The 16,809-nt window shown below is 43.0% G+C and overlaps 1 protein-coding gene across 2 annotated transcripts; it reads right to left on the bottom strand.

The window, feature by feature from the left end:
- On the bottom strand, positions 5,408-9,702 carry RGS1 (regulator of G protein signaling 1). 2 transcript variants are annotated; one of them, XM_003357617.4, is made up of 5 exons: positions 9,454-9,702; positions 9,003-9,083; positions 8,523-8,584; positions 6,948-7,111; positions 5,408-6,221 (listed from the first exon to the last, which is right to left on the bottom strand). In XM_003357617.4, exons 1-5 carry the CDS (start codon positions 9,588-9,590, stop codon positions 6,036-6,038), a joined length of 630 nt encoding a protein of 209 aa, XP_003357665.1. In that variant the 5' UTR covers positions 9,591-9,702; the 3' UTR covers positions 5,408-6,035. The 2 variants fall into 2 exon arrangements, with proteins under 2 accessions (XP_003357665.1, XP_005667970.1); XM_005667913.3 differs by having other exon boundaries at positions 6,079-6,470; positions 9,454-9,663.

Consider the following 16,809-nt stretch of genomic DNA (forward strand, 5'->3'; position numbering starts at 1 on the left):
AGGGGGAGCTTGGGGTTAGCAGATGCAAACTATGACATTTAGAATGGCTAAGCAGTGAGGTCCTGTGGTACAGCACAGGGAACTCTATCCAGTCTCTTGGGGTCGACTGCGGTGGAAGATAATCTGAGAAAAGGAGTGTATATATAGGTATAGGTATGACCGGGTCACTCTGCTGTGCAGCAGGCATTGGCCCAACATTGTAAATCAACTATACTTTAATAAAAATTTAAAAAGATAGAAAAAGAAAAAGGTGAGGGGTACTTATGTCCAAGAGCGCTGGCGTGGACGAAACGAGGGCTCGTGGATCTCGCATGAGCACTTCTGTCATTTGCTTAAAACTGCAGAGGTTCCCTCTCATATAAAAGACAGCGCTGACCTCTGGGCGGGACTGTGTCTCGTCTCAGAATCTGCCCTAAGCCCCCCTTTCAGCCTTCCCTCTTCGCCTCTCGCTTCCCCCGCATGTTGCAGCCACTCGAAATACATCACCATTGCCTGACTTCCCAGCTTCCACAGACTTTTCCCTGCACCCAAAATGTTCTTTCTTTCTTTCTTCTCTGGTTGGGTTTTATTTACTCTTCAAGATCCACCCCAGTTATCTCTTTCCTGTGGGAAAGAAAAATGGGAGAACATCAGCCAACTGATAATAGAACAAGTAAAAATCCATGTTAACTATAGAACAAAAGCCAGTGCCTTTTCTGGATGAACACATCTAATGTCTGTTATAATTCATTATGATTTGAATGAATACTTTTTTTTGCTGAGAACACTTGGAGTTAGAGACTTTTTTTTTTTTTTTTGGTCTTTTTGTCTTTTAGGGCCGCACCCTCGGCATAGGGAGGGTCCCACACTAGGGGTTCAATTGGAGCTACAGCTGCCACCTGCACCACAGCAACAGCAACGTGGGATCCAAGCTGTGTCTGCAACCTACACCACAGCTCATGGCAACGCCGGATCCTTGACCCACCGAGCAGGGCCAGGGATCGAACTTGCAACCTCATGGTTCCTAGTCGGGTTCGTTAACCACTGATGCACTACGGGAACTCCGAGACCTTTTAAAAGGCTTACATTTTTCACTTGAGATGTGGAGGTTGGTTTATTTCTTGGGTGACATAAGAGAGTGTCTGATCAGACTGTCCCTAAACCCTTTGACTATTGATACTCAGCTCCGTGGATCCTAGACATCTGATTCTGCTTGGGGTTTGACCGGAGAGAGAGGGAGGAGGGTGTGATCATCTAATTCTCAAGTGTAACGGGCAGCTTTCTAAATCTGAATCACGTGCTTATGACAGACCTTTTCTTCTTACAGAAGCCAGTCAGCTCCCTAATCCCATGAGCGTGACTTCTTTTTCAGCCCTCAAACCTAAGGCCACATCTTCCCCAAATGACAACATTCCAAATTAGGGCAAGGTCCCCATGGCTTTATAAATGTGGCTCTTTTGGGGTTGAGTTCAAATCCCTACCTAATTTCCTGTCAGTTATTGTGAATGTCAAAGTAACATGGTCAACTCTAAACTGTAGCACGATTCCTTTAAGCTTAAAAGTTCACTTTGAGAAGATAAAATGTGAGTGTGGCATTTCAGGGTCCTCAGATTTTCAAACGAGATGTAAGGTAATATGAACATTTAAGATGTGCAGCCAGTTCTCTTTCTCTTTCTCCCCTTCTCCCTCCATCCCTCCCCTTCATTTTCCTTCTGTCTTTTTTTCTTTTTCTTTTTTTCAAATTCAAGTGAAAGGGTACCTGAGAGAAAATACCTAGTCAAATATTGACTATATAGAAGTATCCGTATTCTGTATTTTGCCAATGACGTATTTGTGGAGAAGTTTCGTTTTGGTTAGGCAGAGACTAAGGTGCAAGATTTTGCCGTTAGAATAATACATTTTTAGCTTTTGAAACTAAGCAACTTTGAAGGGCCTTCTGGAGGCAGATCTTTCCTCCCCCCCATGTGTCCCCAGCCTCTTGTCTATAGAAAAGCTTCAGCCTCCTAGGGCTTCCCCAAGGTCCAAAAAGCAAATTTAATCAGGGAAGAGAGGAAATACAGAAAAAAAAAAAAAAGTCAAGCAAGATAAAATAATAGTAGTTTAGCTGCAGAACAGAGTCAGGAGCCTCAAGTTCCTCCCAAAAGCTATAGATGATATCCTGAGCATATCCTCTAGTTGTTTTGCAGACACTAAAACCCCCGCCAGGTGGGAAAAGTTGACTGAATGCAGACTGCAAGCCCATAGACTGCAGACTGGTTGGAACGAGAAGGTGGTGATGCTGATTCCCCAAATGTCTCCCTTTTACCACCAACCCGCCAGAAGAGCATCCACAAGCTGATCAGACCCCTACAACCCTCCCCCCAACACTGACTTTCAAAACCCTTCCCTGAAAACTGCCTTTGGGGAGGTCAGGTCTTTTGAGTCTGAGCTGCCTGTTCTCCTTGCTTGGTCCCAACGTGGGGGGCCTTGCAAAATGCTGCATGTACCTTCCTTCCCCACAGCCTGGTGTCAGCAGGGTGCCTTTGTTGTGCATTGGGCAAGTGGATCCAAGTTTGGGTCGTTAACGCTTTTAAAATACTGATCTTAACAAAATGGATGGTAGTATTTCTGCTGTTGATCAGTATTTTTTTTGTCCTATAGATTAGGTTTCACACCAGTCTGAGGAAAATCTACAATTCTATGTATAATAGCAATTATTTATATCTATGATAGTTTAAATCACCATTTACTCTATTTTTCCCTTCATGTATTTCAGAATTCCTTCTTTTCAAGCATAAATCATCAAAGATTCCTATTACTCTACTCCAGCCCGTGTTTGCACACAGAAAGAAAGCAACTTGAACTTTATCCCACATGAGCTAAATAGGTACATAGGTCCTTTTTATAGAACACTGGGGACTCAAATTTCTATCTTCATAGATTCCCACTCTTCTATATTATATGTGTGAGAAAGAATGTAAAATTGTGTCTGAGAAAAGTCAATTTGTTTTTACTTTTTAAATGAATTGGTTTTAAATGGTACATTTTGTTGACTGCCCCTGCTTAGGGTCACGATAGAAGGCAGGAGATCGGCAGAGAATCTCGGATGGATCCGATTTCTCTATAAACCGTAGAGCTAATCACATTTCTGTGATTGATGTAATAGAACTGCTAAGCCCTACAAACAATTCCAATGAAAAAGAAGTTGTCTTTTCAGGTATCTTATAACATCTTGAATCTGGACAGCCATGGTGACTTTTTGTTTCCTTTTTGAAAATGAAGAGGTGTCTTAGATGTTTGTTTTAGCCATCTGTCCAAAATTGGATGGCTCTCTAACATGGCATCTTATCAAGACAAAGACCAGAAGCATCCCTTTTATGATCGGTGTGTGTGTTGGACAGTTACGATTCTCATGCCTCTCAGTTCGAAGGGCCTGGACTTTTTAATGTGACAGTAATACTCAAAATAGGAGCAGAGCGGCTTGTGTTTATATGGACTCAGGTCAGCTCCATCAGACATTGAAAGTAACGACACAGTGCTGTAAGGTCTTGGAGAGCCTTTATGGAAGAGTAAATTCTACCTGGACCTTGAAGACCTGGTGGGACTTTGAAAGCTGAGAAGAGGTAGGAAAAAACATTTTCGAGAGGGAGAAGATTAACCACAGGATGGTGAGGACGAGAGCGCCATCAAGAAAAAGGCAGTTAATCCAGCGCTGTATCAAGGTAGAAAGTGCACCTAGAGGAGTGATGGAAATGACACTCTGAAGGTCTCGCCGGGAGTGTTTTGAATCCATAAAGGGAAGTTTGAAAGGCATGTTGTATATCGCAGGCATGACCTGGCCAAATCTGCGTTTCAGAAGGTGGCGTTTGTGGCTATTCAGAGGATGAACTGAAAATAAGGGCTGGAAAGAAAGAAAACCAGTCACATGAATTAGCAAGCAAGGAGAGCCTATGCTAGGGCAGGGGTGGCTGAAAATGGGCAGGCAACGTGCCAACTGCAGACACTGATTCCAGAGGGAGGATGGAGGGAATTTGGCGTGTAAGAGAGTAAGGGAGAGAGTGAGTAAGGGGGAGAAATACCTGATGACAATGATAGTGGCGGTGATGAAACCAGACTCCCCTTCCTACACCTCCTTTAATATATTTAACCTGCTAACTCATGGAATTAAGCTTAAAGTAGAGCCATGTGAACTTTGTCCCATGGAAATTCAAGGAGAATAATTTTAAGCCCATCTATACATTGCCCCATGCAATTGCTGCATGCCTGATGGCTGGACAAGCCTGTACCATGAATATTCAGTGTTTCACTGTGGTGTGGGGATGGCTAGTGATTCAATAATATATGCAACAGGAAGGAGTTCCCATCGTGGCTCAGTGGCTAACAAATCCGACTAGGAACCATGAGGTTGCAGGTTCAATCCCTGGCCTTGCTCAGTGGGTTAAGGATCTGGCATTGCCATGAGCTGTGGTGTAGGTTGCAGACATGGCTCGGATCCATCCCTCATTGCTGTGGCTGTGGTGTAGGCTGGTAGCTAGAGCTCCAGTTAGACCCCCAGTCTGGGAACCTCCATGTGCTGCGGGAGCGGCCCTAGAAAAGGCAAAAAGATATAAATACATAAATAAAATATATGCAACAGGGTGCTTGGGAAGGTGCAGCACACGGGCTGTGCTGGAATGGGCATCATCCTGGCCGTCTTACTGTAGGTTCTCCCACAGAGCTGACTTTCCTACTTAGGTCACACCCAGGACTGTTGAAGACCTGAATGATTTAGGAAACATCTTCTGGTCAGTGGGGGGCAGTGTTGCACAGGGGAAGGAGCACAAATTGTATGGTCAGAGGATTTTTGACTGCATGACTGTCTCTTAACCCCAGGGTTCCCATCCCTGGATTACCAGAGCATCTTCAGAGTCGCCTGGAAGTTCCTTTGCAAATCTGGGTTCTTATAGCTATCCCTTGGGGATTCTGAGTCATTCTGTCTGGGATAGGGCCCTGAAATTGGTGTTTGTTTTTTAGCATTCTAGGCAATTTTGATAGCTAAATTTGGGAAGTAATTTAATCTTCCTAATCTCAGTTTTCACTGGATTGCCATGAACATTCAATGAGAAAATATACCTGCTTTTATGAGCTTTAAAGCACAATAAATTTTAGTGGTTAATTAGATTACTTCTTGAAATAAATTTTCCAGCCCTTTTTAAAAGACTTCTTCCATTCCTTATCTGTTTGAAGCTTGACTACCTGAGAGTATATGTGTTTGGTCTTTATACATTGTGATAGAAAACTAGTGGATTCTGTCTAACACATGTACATAATATGTAAAATATCAGGTTAATTGGATAATAGTTTTAGATAGTAAAGAAGTAATAGAAAATAGAAGACCCTTGCTTAATTTTTGTTAAACCTGAAAAGTAAATGCCAGCCTTGAAAGATGACAAAGATATGTAAATAGAAATTGCTTCTGTGTGTTTAATACAAAACTCATATTTATTGTTGACGCTATAACTTAATTTACAAATATGTTCTGACTTTCCCAACTTTAAGGCAATAGCATAAGTTAAATACATTGTTTGCTTCTTCATCTCTTTCAAGCCCCAAACAATCAGACAAACAACACGAAACACTTTGTGTCAATAACAGCAATGGTACTTTCCCAACAGTCCTCTAAATAAAAGAGACTTCTGCAGCTCAGCGCCGTATGTATACAACGACATGCAGCATAAGTGTCAGTTGACCTTGAAGCTTATAGCACAGTTTAACCAGTTTCACAACCTTTATTCACAGTTTTTGTGGAGCTCGAATGACCCGGCCTTCTCTGTTCTGAGGGATGTTCTGCTCCCTAGGTCCCCTGAGTTTTATGACAGTGCCGTGCGTCTCCTTCCTTCTACCCACTCTCGGTTTTCATCTCATGCTTCTCTAGCCCTGAGCCTGGATAACTGCCACGTTAGTCCATTCTGAGTCATTGCTTCTTCTTCTGGGCCTGTGACTCATCCCCAAAGGCCAGAGTGTTCCCCCAGGGAGGCCGGCTGGTACATTCTTTCTGGACTTGATACCGTCTTGAGTATCTCACAGCCGGGAACCGGTCACTTTAGACTATTGGCCTGAAGGTCATTCAGAAGATTTAAGTATATATTTGATTTGAGGAACCTGGGGTAGGAGTCCTTCTCCATAAGAGTGTATATGATTTTCTGGGCTTCATCAAAACACGTGGGTGTTGCTGCTTTGATCTTCCTGGCTGTAGCTTCCCGAGTGTGAAAGTCAATATTGATCTGAAAAGAAATCCTCATTAGTTTAGGCATACTTCCGCCTCAGCTGCATATTTTGTGATGTGCCTGTGCTTTTGGAAGCCCTTCAAGGCAGTGACTTTAAGCCCTCATTTAAATCAGCTCAAATCTCTCTCGAAGGCCTGCTCTTTTATTGTGTTTCTCGAGTGCCTTATCCTAGGTGTGGAGGAGTTAAAAAGGCATATGCCACAAGACAGCAAGAATATCTTTGTTCCACGTGAGCTCATAGTGTATCTGGGAAACGCAAAAGAGGCAGACATAAAGAATTTAAATATTTATACAAGATGATGCGTGCACCAAAAAAGCGAGGGCACATGTAAGATTGACAGCAGGAGAGGACATTCTGTGCAACTATTTGCTGCCCTAACCAGGAACAGGGAACTGGACGGTGGGCACTGCTCCATGGATTGCACTAATCTGCATTTTATTCTCAACCAAGATGAGCTGGCTTGTTAAGGAGCCCCTGACATGTGACTCTGGCTGGTATCCCACCCAATCACTTGAGTCCATTCTACAAATCCCATCTTTTATCCAGTCTTTTCACACATATGGCAAATTAAACTATCATTGCACTGACCTATATGATACAGCAACATGTGTAGATAGCAGTGAAATTATGGTGCTCAAAAGGGATCTCATCTTGCTGTTAAATGCTACTCTGCAGCTAAGTCCCTTTACATATGACCCGGTGGTAAGGACCTTCACACTCACTTGTTTGGCAGCGTCCGACTGCACAAATGCTTTATAAATTTGTTCTGCCTTGCGATGCAAAAGATCGGACTCTGTTTTTTTATAGTCTTCACAAGCCAGCCAGAACTCAATATTCTCCTCACTGAACTCAGACTTTAGGAAATTTCCGAAGACATCTTGACCAGCTAAAAAGAAAGGGTGAGGGTGAGATAAGTTAATGGAGCCAATAAATGGATACCTCGAAGACATTTGGAAGGAAATTACCACTGCATCCTCTGTGCACAGAAATGAACAATGGTTGCTGCTGAAATAGCTGTGTCATCATTTGCGAGATAGGAAGGAGGGCTTTAGGGATTCTTTCACTTGTAGTTTATCTGGGGTCAGACTAACTTGTCACAGTCGCATAGCCGCTTAGCATAGCTAGGAAACCATGCTTTATTTCCATCTACTAATTCAATTAAAATTCTGCTCTGTTACCAACTATAATGGAAAAAATAAAACTCATTTAAAAAGTAACAAGATAAAAAAATGCTGCCCTGTGGATTACACAACCATCTCTCCTCTTCTAATACCAACCCTTAGCCGGGGTGCACAGCATTTTAGGAATCAAATATTGACAAAAGGCACTCACATCATGTTAACCCTTAACAAATGCAATTTCTCCAACCAACTTGTGTTGGTCAGGAGATGTGAGGCTTGTGTGTGAGGTGCGGGTTGTGTTTGCTGGCGTCACTGAGACTTTCCATGGGCCATTTCTAGAGCATCGTTTGTTACGTGGAATCATACACTAAGATAAGACGTAGGTGAAACCTGCTGAACTACTTCATCCCCGTGTGAGGCTCTGTCGAGCGGTTGGGGCAGAAGAGGATCAGCTCGGATGGGGCCCAGCTGCCCACCCCCCCCCTGCCCAAGGCACTGAACCCAGTGGAGTTGCACCGCCCGAGCTGCAGGTTAAGGCAGGCACATCTCTGTCTTTCACCTTCTCTCGTCAGAAACTCCCCGCAAGACTGTGTTTAAAAGTCGTTTTCTCATATCTGTGTTATCACATGTGTCACATTGTATCTGGTGCAATTGTGTGCCCTGTATCTCAACCACCTTCAAGGCAGGAAGCACCGTGTCTTCGCTTTTGAATCCTTGGTGCTTCTAAAACACCTGCACTTGCCCATAAAGGTGGGCTGAGTGAGTGACTTAATGTATGTGGAACAGGACATGACTGACCGAGTGAGTCCTACATCCAGCGGTGCAAAAATACATCCCATACGTAGCTTTCAGGATAGCAGCTCGTAGCTGGAGAGGTGTGGTTTATTTTTACAATAATGTGAAACTTCAGAACTCCAGCGTAATTGTAAATTTTGCTCCTGTAATGATGCCTGGCAACACTGAGGTGCCTTGGCAAGTCTGTCTAAAGGGCAGTGATAGAAGTGAGTGCTGAGTCATGCCTACACCGCAGCGTGGCGTATGCTGAAGCTGCAGAACAGCCAGGATACAACTTTTCACACACCCTCCCATCCAGAATCCTACGTTCTAATGAAGCCACTCAGCCTGTGAACATATTGCGATAAACCCAGGCACATTCAGTAGTTACTCTCTACTTACTTTGGTTGGCAAGAAGTTTTTCCAGAGACTGAGACCACTGCATGACTTCATCCGCAGAGAGTCTGCAGGAGGCAAGATTTCCACCAATTAGTGTTTTTTTTGGTGTCAGCACAAGTGAAATCAGAATGGATGGTGCATTTTAATAATGTCACAAACTAAGACTCCCATTCCAATAAGTGTTATTAAAATGTATGTATAAGGAAAGAAAAATTTCCTTAGAATTACTATAGTTATGAAAACATTTGCCAATAAAATGTAAAAAAAACCCACCAAACACACCGCAACAGTGTAATAAATAGCAAAGGTATGCACACACCCTTGCATTTAATTTACATTGATACTAAGGTACCTAAATCTTCTCAGGTTTGTTACTTAAAAGAAGTGAAGTCCATTATGTGTAGTATATTCCTGTCTTGCTAGAATATGGAACTAATATACAGGCCCCTTTATAACGATAGCTCAGGTTATGAGTGTACATACATGTCTTTGGACTTGGCAGGCTTCATTCCAGATTCCAGATGTGGGATCATTGATCTCAGGTACGCTTTCACGTCCATTCCACTACAAAAGACAAAAAAGGTAAATATTCCTATCTCTTCAGTAGAACGCATTTTCTTTGTAGAAAGAGGACAGCTTGATGTAAACTTCCCCAAGGAATAAGTCCATGATAAAAATAGTTGCTACAACATATTGCTATGTTAAGATTGAGCTGATTTTTTATGAGCCAAAAGTCTGGAAACATTCCCACCTCATTTAATGCCCTATCAAGATTCATTCTTAGACACACCCGAAGACACTTAGAAGTCACAAGAGCTAACTGCGCTGCTCTGGCCAAGCCAAAGGCTCATCTTTGCTTCCCTGCATTCTCCATCCTTCTGCCGTTAAAGACTGACGGAGTCAAAACTCAGAGTGAGACCCTGAGGGGACTTACAAAGTCTTTGGCCTCCGTTTTTGCGCTTTGTTGTCTAGCAGTGAATGGTCAGTTCCCCTGAGTTCCTTTGGATGAGCCGAGAGAAACATGCCTGGCATCTTGTCCAGCCCCGGCGAGGAGATAGCTGCTGCTCGCATCGTCCTCGGAAGGCAAGTGCCTGCTGGTCCGCGGCTCTGCTGCTTTATATAGTGACGGCTCACAGGCCCTGGCTGCTCAAAAGAGTCTGTTTATCAAGTGATGTTACCACAGACACTGGAAGTTCCCCCTTTCTTGCTGTGTTGTGACGTGTATCTTAAAAAAAAAGCACACAGTGATGTTTTGTGGTTGAAACTTAACCAAATGAGACTAGGTCACTTGATGAAGACAGAAAGAAAGAAAATTAAACCTGCAGAGCCGCGCACACATGTGGACACACACACACGCGCGCACACACACACATGTCTAAAGCCTTGGCAAGATCAGTTTGGTTCTAGAGGATGTTTGTGTCTTCATAACAGTTGCATTGATTTCAGTGAACTGTTTCACTGGTGTCTTTGTTTGTATCCCATCGATTATAGAGATGGACCCTTCCATGTGGGATAGTCCTTGACTATAACACTCAGCTGATCACAGTATCTTAAAGAGAGTTTTATTTTGTCTTTTCAGAAGCAATGTAAGCAAATGCTTTTTCGTTTATGCGTGCATATGTCTGGTAGGAAGAGAGTCATGAGAAGTTATTTTAACTTTCCTGCTCCAAAGCTCATCCCTTATTTCCATGGCAAGAGATTTCCATGTTATTGTTTTTCAGGGTGTCCTGGACCTTCTACCTGTGACATCCAAGATGATTTTAAGGGGTGCAGGGATTTCGATATTTATTAGGAATATAACTAATGCATCAAACTGGGATTTTTTTGCATATTACTGCTTAGGATAAGAATAAGGTAAAAGTAAAAACAGAGCTGTAAACGAATAAAAGTATAGTTAACACAAAAATATGATATAATATGTAAAAATGCTGATACAAAAGAATTGCACAGTTATCAGGAGAAAAACTACTTACGGTAAAAATGAGAGCATATTTGGAGAGTTCCCATCGTGGCTCAGAGGTAGCAAACCCGACTAGGATCCGTGGGCATGCAGGTGCAATTCCTGGCCCCACTCAGCGGGTAGGAATTTGGCGCTGCCATGAACTGTGGTGCAGGTCGCAGGCATGGCTCCGATGTGGAGTTGCTGTGGCTGAGGGGTAGGCCGGCTGCAGCTCTGATTTGACTTCTTGCCTGGGAACTTCCATATGCCACGGGTGTGGCCCTACAAAGCAGAAATAGAAAAAAGAAAAAAAAAAAAAAAGCATATTTGGACAGACCAATAGTATACCTCTTAGGTGACAATCTTCCAGATTTCAGCAGCATCTCTGGAGTGATACAGCTTTCATTAAGATTAAGGATTAAAATAAAACTCCAAGGAATTAGATGACTAATCACTCCTCAGGGCTCATCAGAGAAGAGGGGCTTGGTGCACTATAAGCTGTAACAGAGTCTTATGTAGAATGTGGCTCATTTCTGGGGTGTCCAGGTTAATTTAAACCTTCTTTGGCTTTTACCTCTGGAAAGACAAAACAAATTTTACTTAGAGAGTTTCTGAAGGTATTAGATAAAGCTGACAAAAGGGAATTGAGCATTCCTTTTCCTGTCTTAGTTCTATCATCAGGATAAAAAATATTTGAAGGAATCCTATTTACATTAAATCTACTTACTACCTAGCAAGCATCATTTGATGTTTGAACGATAAAGTGATGCATGAAGGAAGAGACCTAGTGAGATAAGCCGGCCACTTTGGAAGGAACCCAAACAAAATGATAGAGTTCCGAGACTGATGACAGAAAGGCATTTGCTTGGCTATTTCTTGTGGTTCAGTCCATACTTAGCCTTTCTGTTAAAATCGTCAGCATTGCTCATATTTGTTTATTTAGTAACCTCTCCATCCTCTAGATAATTGTAAGTTACATTAGAGAAAAATGACTTAAAGTTTATTTTTAATGGCCACTGTTATTACTATCCAAACACGCTGGTAATTTCCGAGGCATGTTTCTATAACAATGGTTAGTTCCTTTGGATGTTAATAAGCAAATGTAAAGACTATGACAGCAGCTGCAGAGGTTCAGAGGCCACCTTCATTTGGGAAATGCTGGCTTAGAGTTGAATACGTTTTCCGTTTGTTTGTTTGTTTGTTTTCTTTTGGGGGACCACACCTGTAGCATACAGCATATAGACGTTTCCAGGTTAGGGGTCGAATCAGAGCTGCAGCTGCTGGCCCATACCACAGACACAGCAACACGGGATCCAAGCTGCATCTGCGACCCACACAGCAGCTCAGGACAATGCCAGATCCTTTAACCCACTGAGTGAGGCCAGGGATCCAACCTGCATCCTCATGGATACTAGCTGGTTTCTCAACCCCCCGAACCACAATGGGAACTCCGAGTAAGTTTTTTAAATTGATCACTGAAGATCTTCTGAGAACCTTTAATATGTTAATGCACATGGGTCATTCTTTAAAAGGGTAGAACATGCAGCAGTGTCCTAACATTTTTGAGAGCTGAATTCTCAGTACGTAGGGAAAACAGTTTGCAGAAATACTGTTCTCTTGACACCACCTTAGGAAGCTTTGGTCTGAGAGAGAAATGCATATCTTACATATTAATACTCGATACACCTCCAACCTTTGGCTACCTCAGTATAGACTTTCAAGCTCCAGCATTTGCAAGCAACTACAATGGTGTGCTTCCAAGCCCAAACTCCTGATAGAGGGGGTCCATCTGAAATTCCTACATCACCATTGGCTGTTGAAGCCACCTCAATGGCCCAGTAATGTAGCTGCCATTTCAAAGGCTGCTTGGAAACTCACAGAAAATCTCTATGGCCCAGAGCTGGCACGTCTGTGAAGCTGCATGGCTGGCATCATAGTTTCCTAGCAGTCACACACAGCATTACTGCCTGGTCCCTCTTTATGAAATTCATTAAGAAACCACAAATGGGAGTTCCCGTTGTGGCGCAGTGGAAATGAATCCGACTAGGCACCATGAGGTTGTGGGTTCCATCTTTGGCCTCGCTCAGTGGGTTAAGGATCCATTGTTGCCGTAGCTGTGGTGTAAGTCGCAGACATGACTTGGATCTGGCGTTGCTGTGGCTGTGGTGTAGGCCAGCAGCTGTAGCTCTCATTCGACCCCTAGCCTGGGAGCCTCTGTGTGCTGCAGGTTAGGCCCTAAACAAACAAACAAACAAACAAACAAACAAACACCAGAAACCACAAATCATTAAATATTAAATAGTATCTTTACTGACTTTAATTGAAGTTGTAGAGGAGTTGACAAAAGCCAATAGAATAAACAGTGGCTCTCCCATAGATATATCTTGTTTGTCTCTTTCCTGTGTGAGACTGTGCTTAAGTAACCAGACTGGGGTCCTAAGACAAGGAATACTGCATGTAGTCTTAATGGTATATATTTTTTTTAAAAATTAACGCTGTATTTTTAGAGCAGTTTTAGCTTTATAGCAAAATCGAGCTGAAAGTACAGCGTTTCCACGAACCCCTTCCACCCCCCGCCCCTGTAGCCTTCGCCGTCACCACCACCATCTCGCACCCGTGTGGTCTGTTTGTCCCACAGTCAGTGAGGAACCTGCACGGACGCATCGTCATCGACCCAAGTCCCCCGTTTACATTGCCCTTCAGTTTCACTCATTCTGTTCCTTGGGTTTTGACAGATGCATAATGATGTATTTCTACTGTTATATCGTCATAAGAATGGTACTTCTGCCTTAAAAATTCCAGTGTTATATTTTAAAATGTCTAAGAGATTGGTTCAGTAAAACATTTCAGATTACGGCTATCAGTTTCAACAGGGTACATTTTAATCCTGGCACAGTTGAGTTTACCTTTAATTGCCACTCATTCCTACTGCCTGAATCCTTGTGAGGAGTGCTTTACCGAACGACTTTTTCAGTCTTTATATTGAGTAAACTGATGTTGAGGGGGTTCTCGTCGTGGTGCAGCGGAAACGAATCTGACTAGGAACCATGAGGTTGCGGGTTCGATCCCTGGCCTCACCCGCCGGGTTAAGGATCCGGTGTTGCCGTGAGCTGTGGTGTAGGTTGCAGACTTGGCTTGGATCCTGTGTTGCTGTGGCTCTGGCGTGGGCTTGGCAGCTATAGCTCCAATTAGACCCCTAGCCTGGGAACCTCCATATACCTAGGGTGTGGCCCTAAAAAGGACAAAAAGACAAAAAAAACAGAAAACTATTTGAGCCCTTATAATACTGCTGAAACTGTATTCTGGACATTAGGCGATATGGGAAAAGGACAAGTAGGAGTATGAGATTAGTTTTTTTTTTTTTTTTTTTTTTTTGTCTTTTTAGGGCCATACCCGTGGCATATGGAGGTTCCCAGGGTAAGGGTAGAATCGGAGCTGTAGCTTCTGGCCTACACCACAGCCACAGCAACGCTGGATCCGAGCCACATCTGTGACCTGCACCACAGCTGATGGCAACACTGGATCCTTAACCCACTGAGCAAGGCCAAGGATTAAACCTGCCTCCTCATGGATACTAGTCAGGTTCGTTAACCTCTGAGCTATGCGGGAACTCCAAGATTGTATTTTGAAAATAGAAATATATTTATGTGTTAAGACTCAGTGACATGAGCAAAATTTTGATCCAGTGAAACAAAATATCTTGACTTAACAAACTTTAAATTATAGTCCTACTATGTATCAGATCTGGTACTAGAGATAGAAAGATGAATGAATCTCTGTCCAGAGGGGCTCACAGTTCAGTTGGACAGACAGATACTCAAGCAAGTGATCAAAGTGAAAAGTGCCATCAGAGAGGACTGCTCTGAGCAGGGATTAACTCCGAAATGATGGGACAGAGGAAAAATGCTGTTATTAGAGAGCCCAGAAATAACCTCACACACCTACGGTCAATTAATCTTCAACAAAGGAGGCAAGAGTATACAAAGGAAAAAAGAGAGTCTCTCCAGCAAATGGTGTTGGGAAAGCTGGACTGCCACATGTAAATGAGAGAAGTTGGAACACACCCTCGCACCATGTGCAAAAATAAACCCAGTGTTCCCTGGTGGCTCAGCGCGTTACGGCTCCTGCGTTGTCACTGCTGTGGTGCGGGTTCTGTCCCTGACCTGAGAACTTCTGCACGCCATGTGCGAGGCCAAGAAAATAAAAGTAAAAATAAATAAATAGACTCAAAATGACTTAAATACTTAAATAGAAGACATGACACCATGAAACTCCTAGCAGAGAATATTAGCAAAATCGTCTCTGTCATAAATCATAGCAGTGTTTCTTCGATCCATCTCCCAGGGGAAAATTAATAAAATCAAAAGTAAACAAATGAAAACGAATCAAACTTAAAAGCTTTTGCACAGCAAAGGAAAGCATAAACAAAACGAAAAGACATTCTACAGATTGGGAGGAAATATTTGCAAATCGTGTGACTGACAAAGGCTTAATTTCCAAAATATACAAACAGCTCATACAACTCTCTCTCTCTCTCTATATATATATATATATATATAAAACTCAATTAGAAAATGGGTAGAAGACCTAAATAGATATTTTCCCAAAGATGATACATAAACGGCCAACAGGCACATGAAAAGATGTTCAACATTGTTAATTTTCAGAGAAATGCAAATCGAAAGTACAAGGAGGTACCACCTCATACTGGCCATCACTAAAATGTCTATCAATGATAAATACTGCAGAGGTGTGGAGAAAAGGGAACCCTCCTAAACTGTTGGTGGGACTGTCAATTGGTGCAGCCACCATGGAGAACAGTAGGGAGGTTCCTTAAAAACTGAAAATAGAGTTGCCCTATGATCCAGCAATCCCATTCCTGGGCATATATCCAGAGAAAACCGTACTTTAAAAAAAATTACGCACCCTAATGTTCATTGCAGCATGATTTCCAACATGGAAGGATCCTGAATGTCCATTGACAGATGAATGGGTAAAGAAGGCATGATATTGTGTGCGTGTGGTATATGTACACACACACACACATTGGAATATTAGTCATGAAAAAGAGTGAATATTACCATTCACAGTAAGATGGATGGACCTGGAGATTATCACACTAAGGGAAGTAAATCAGACAAAGACAAAACCTTGCACTTACATGTGGAATCTAAGAAAAAATAGTAGAAACGAATTTATTTATAAGACGGAAACAGACTCAAACATGGAAAACCAGCTGATGGCTACCAAAAGGGAAAGGGCCAGAGGGATAAATTAGGAGAGTGGGATGAGCAGACACCCACTGCCGTGTGCACGGTAGATAACCAACAAGGGTCTGCCGGAGAGCACAGGGAGCTCTAGTCGGTGTCTGTAATAATCTATAAGGGAAAAGAATGGGAATATAGCTGAATCACTTTGCTGGACACTGAAACTAACACCATACTGGAAATCAACCGCACTCCAATAAAAAAACGTGCCCTTGCCATTTACTACAAAATCAACACGGACTATCCTGCCTCTTCCTGCACTGAGATCTACGCCCCTTGGAAAGTACAAAACACTGCATTGGAGAAACGGGTCTTCGGCGAGTAGACACCTCTGACCCACATGGAGACCACGGCAGAGTGGCCGTGAAGACACAAAGCTTTGCCCACTTTAGAAGAGGCTCTGCAAGACTTTGTCGAATTAGCATAACCACTCTGTGATTAGGGAATTAGGACAAAGTGTCCCTCCCTGGCTCTGTCACGGTTCCTTCACCCCCCGGCTTGTGGGTAGGGCTCCTGACAGTGTTTCAGCTTCATTTCAGAGTTTATTTGAAAAGCTTCAACCAAGGTGAATCTGGAAGGATTTTCCTCTGTGTCCATGTAGAGCATTGGTGGGGACGTTGATACTTACATCGTTTATGAATAAAAGGATTAAATATTTTAGACTTGTTCATGATTTTATTTTCTAAATGAAGAAATCAACTGGTGTTCCTGTCATGACTCAGGGAGTTCCCGTTGTGGCTTAGCAGTTAGTGAACCCAACTAGCATCCATGAGGACACAGCTGTGACCCCTGGCCTCTCTCAGTAGGTTAAGGATTCGGCATTGCCGTGAGCTGTGGTGTAGGTCACAGACACCGCTCAGATCCCGCATGGCTGTGGCTGTGGTGCAGGCCAGTGGCTACAGCTCCAATTGGACCCCTAGCCTGAGAACCTCCCTATGCTGTGGGTGCAGCCCTAAAAAGACAAAAAAGAAAAGAAATCAACTGATAGGTTTTATTAAGAGAAGATCTTGCAAGTTGGGGAAATTCAGTGACCTCAGTAAATGCAAGCTGAACAAGATAAGAATCTAGTTTCTTTTTCTCACCC

The sequence above is a fragment of the Sus scrofa genome, chromosome 10 (assembly GCF_000003025.6).
Source record: "Sus scrofa isolate TJ Tabasco breed Duroc chromosome 10, Sscrofa11.1, whole genome shotgun sequence".
Classification (NCBI taxonomy): domain Eukaryota; kingdom Metazoa; phylum Chordata; class Mammalia; order Artiodactyla; family Suidae; genus Sus; species Sus scrofa.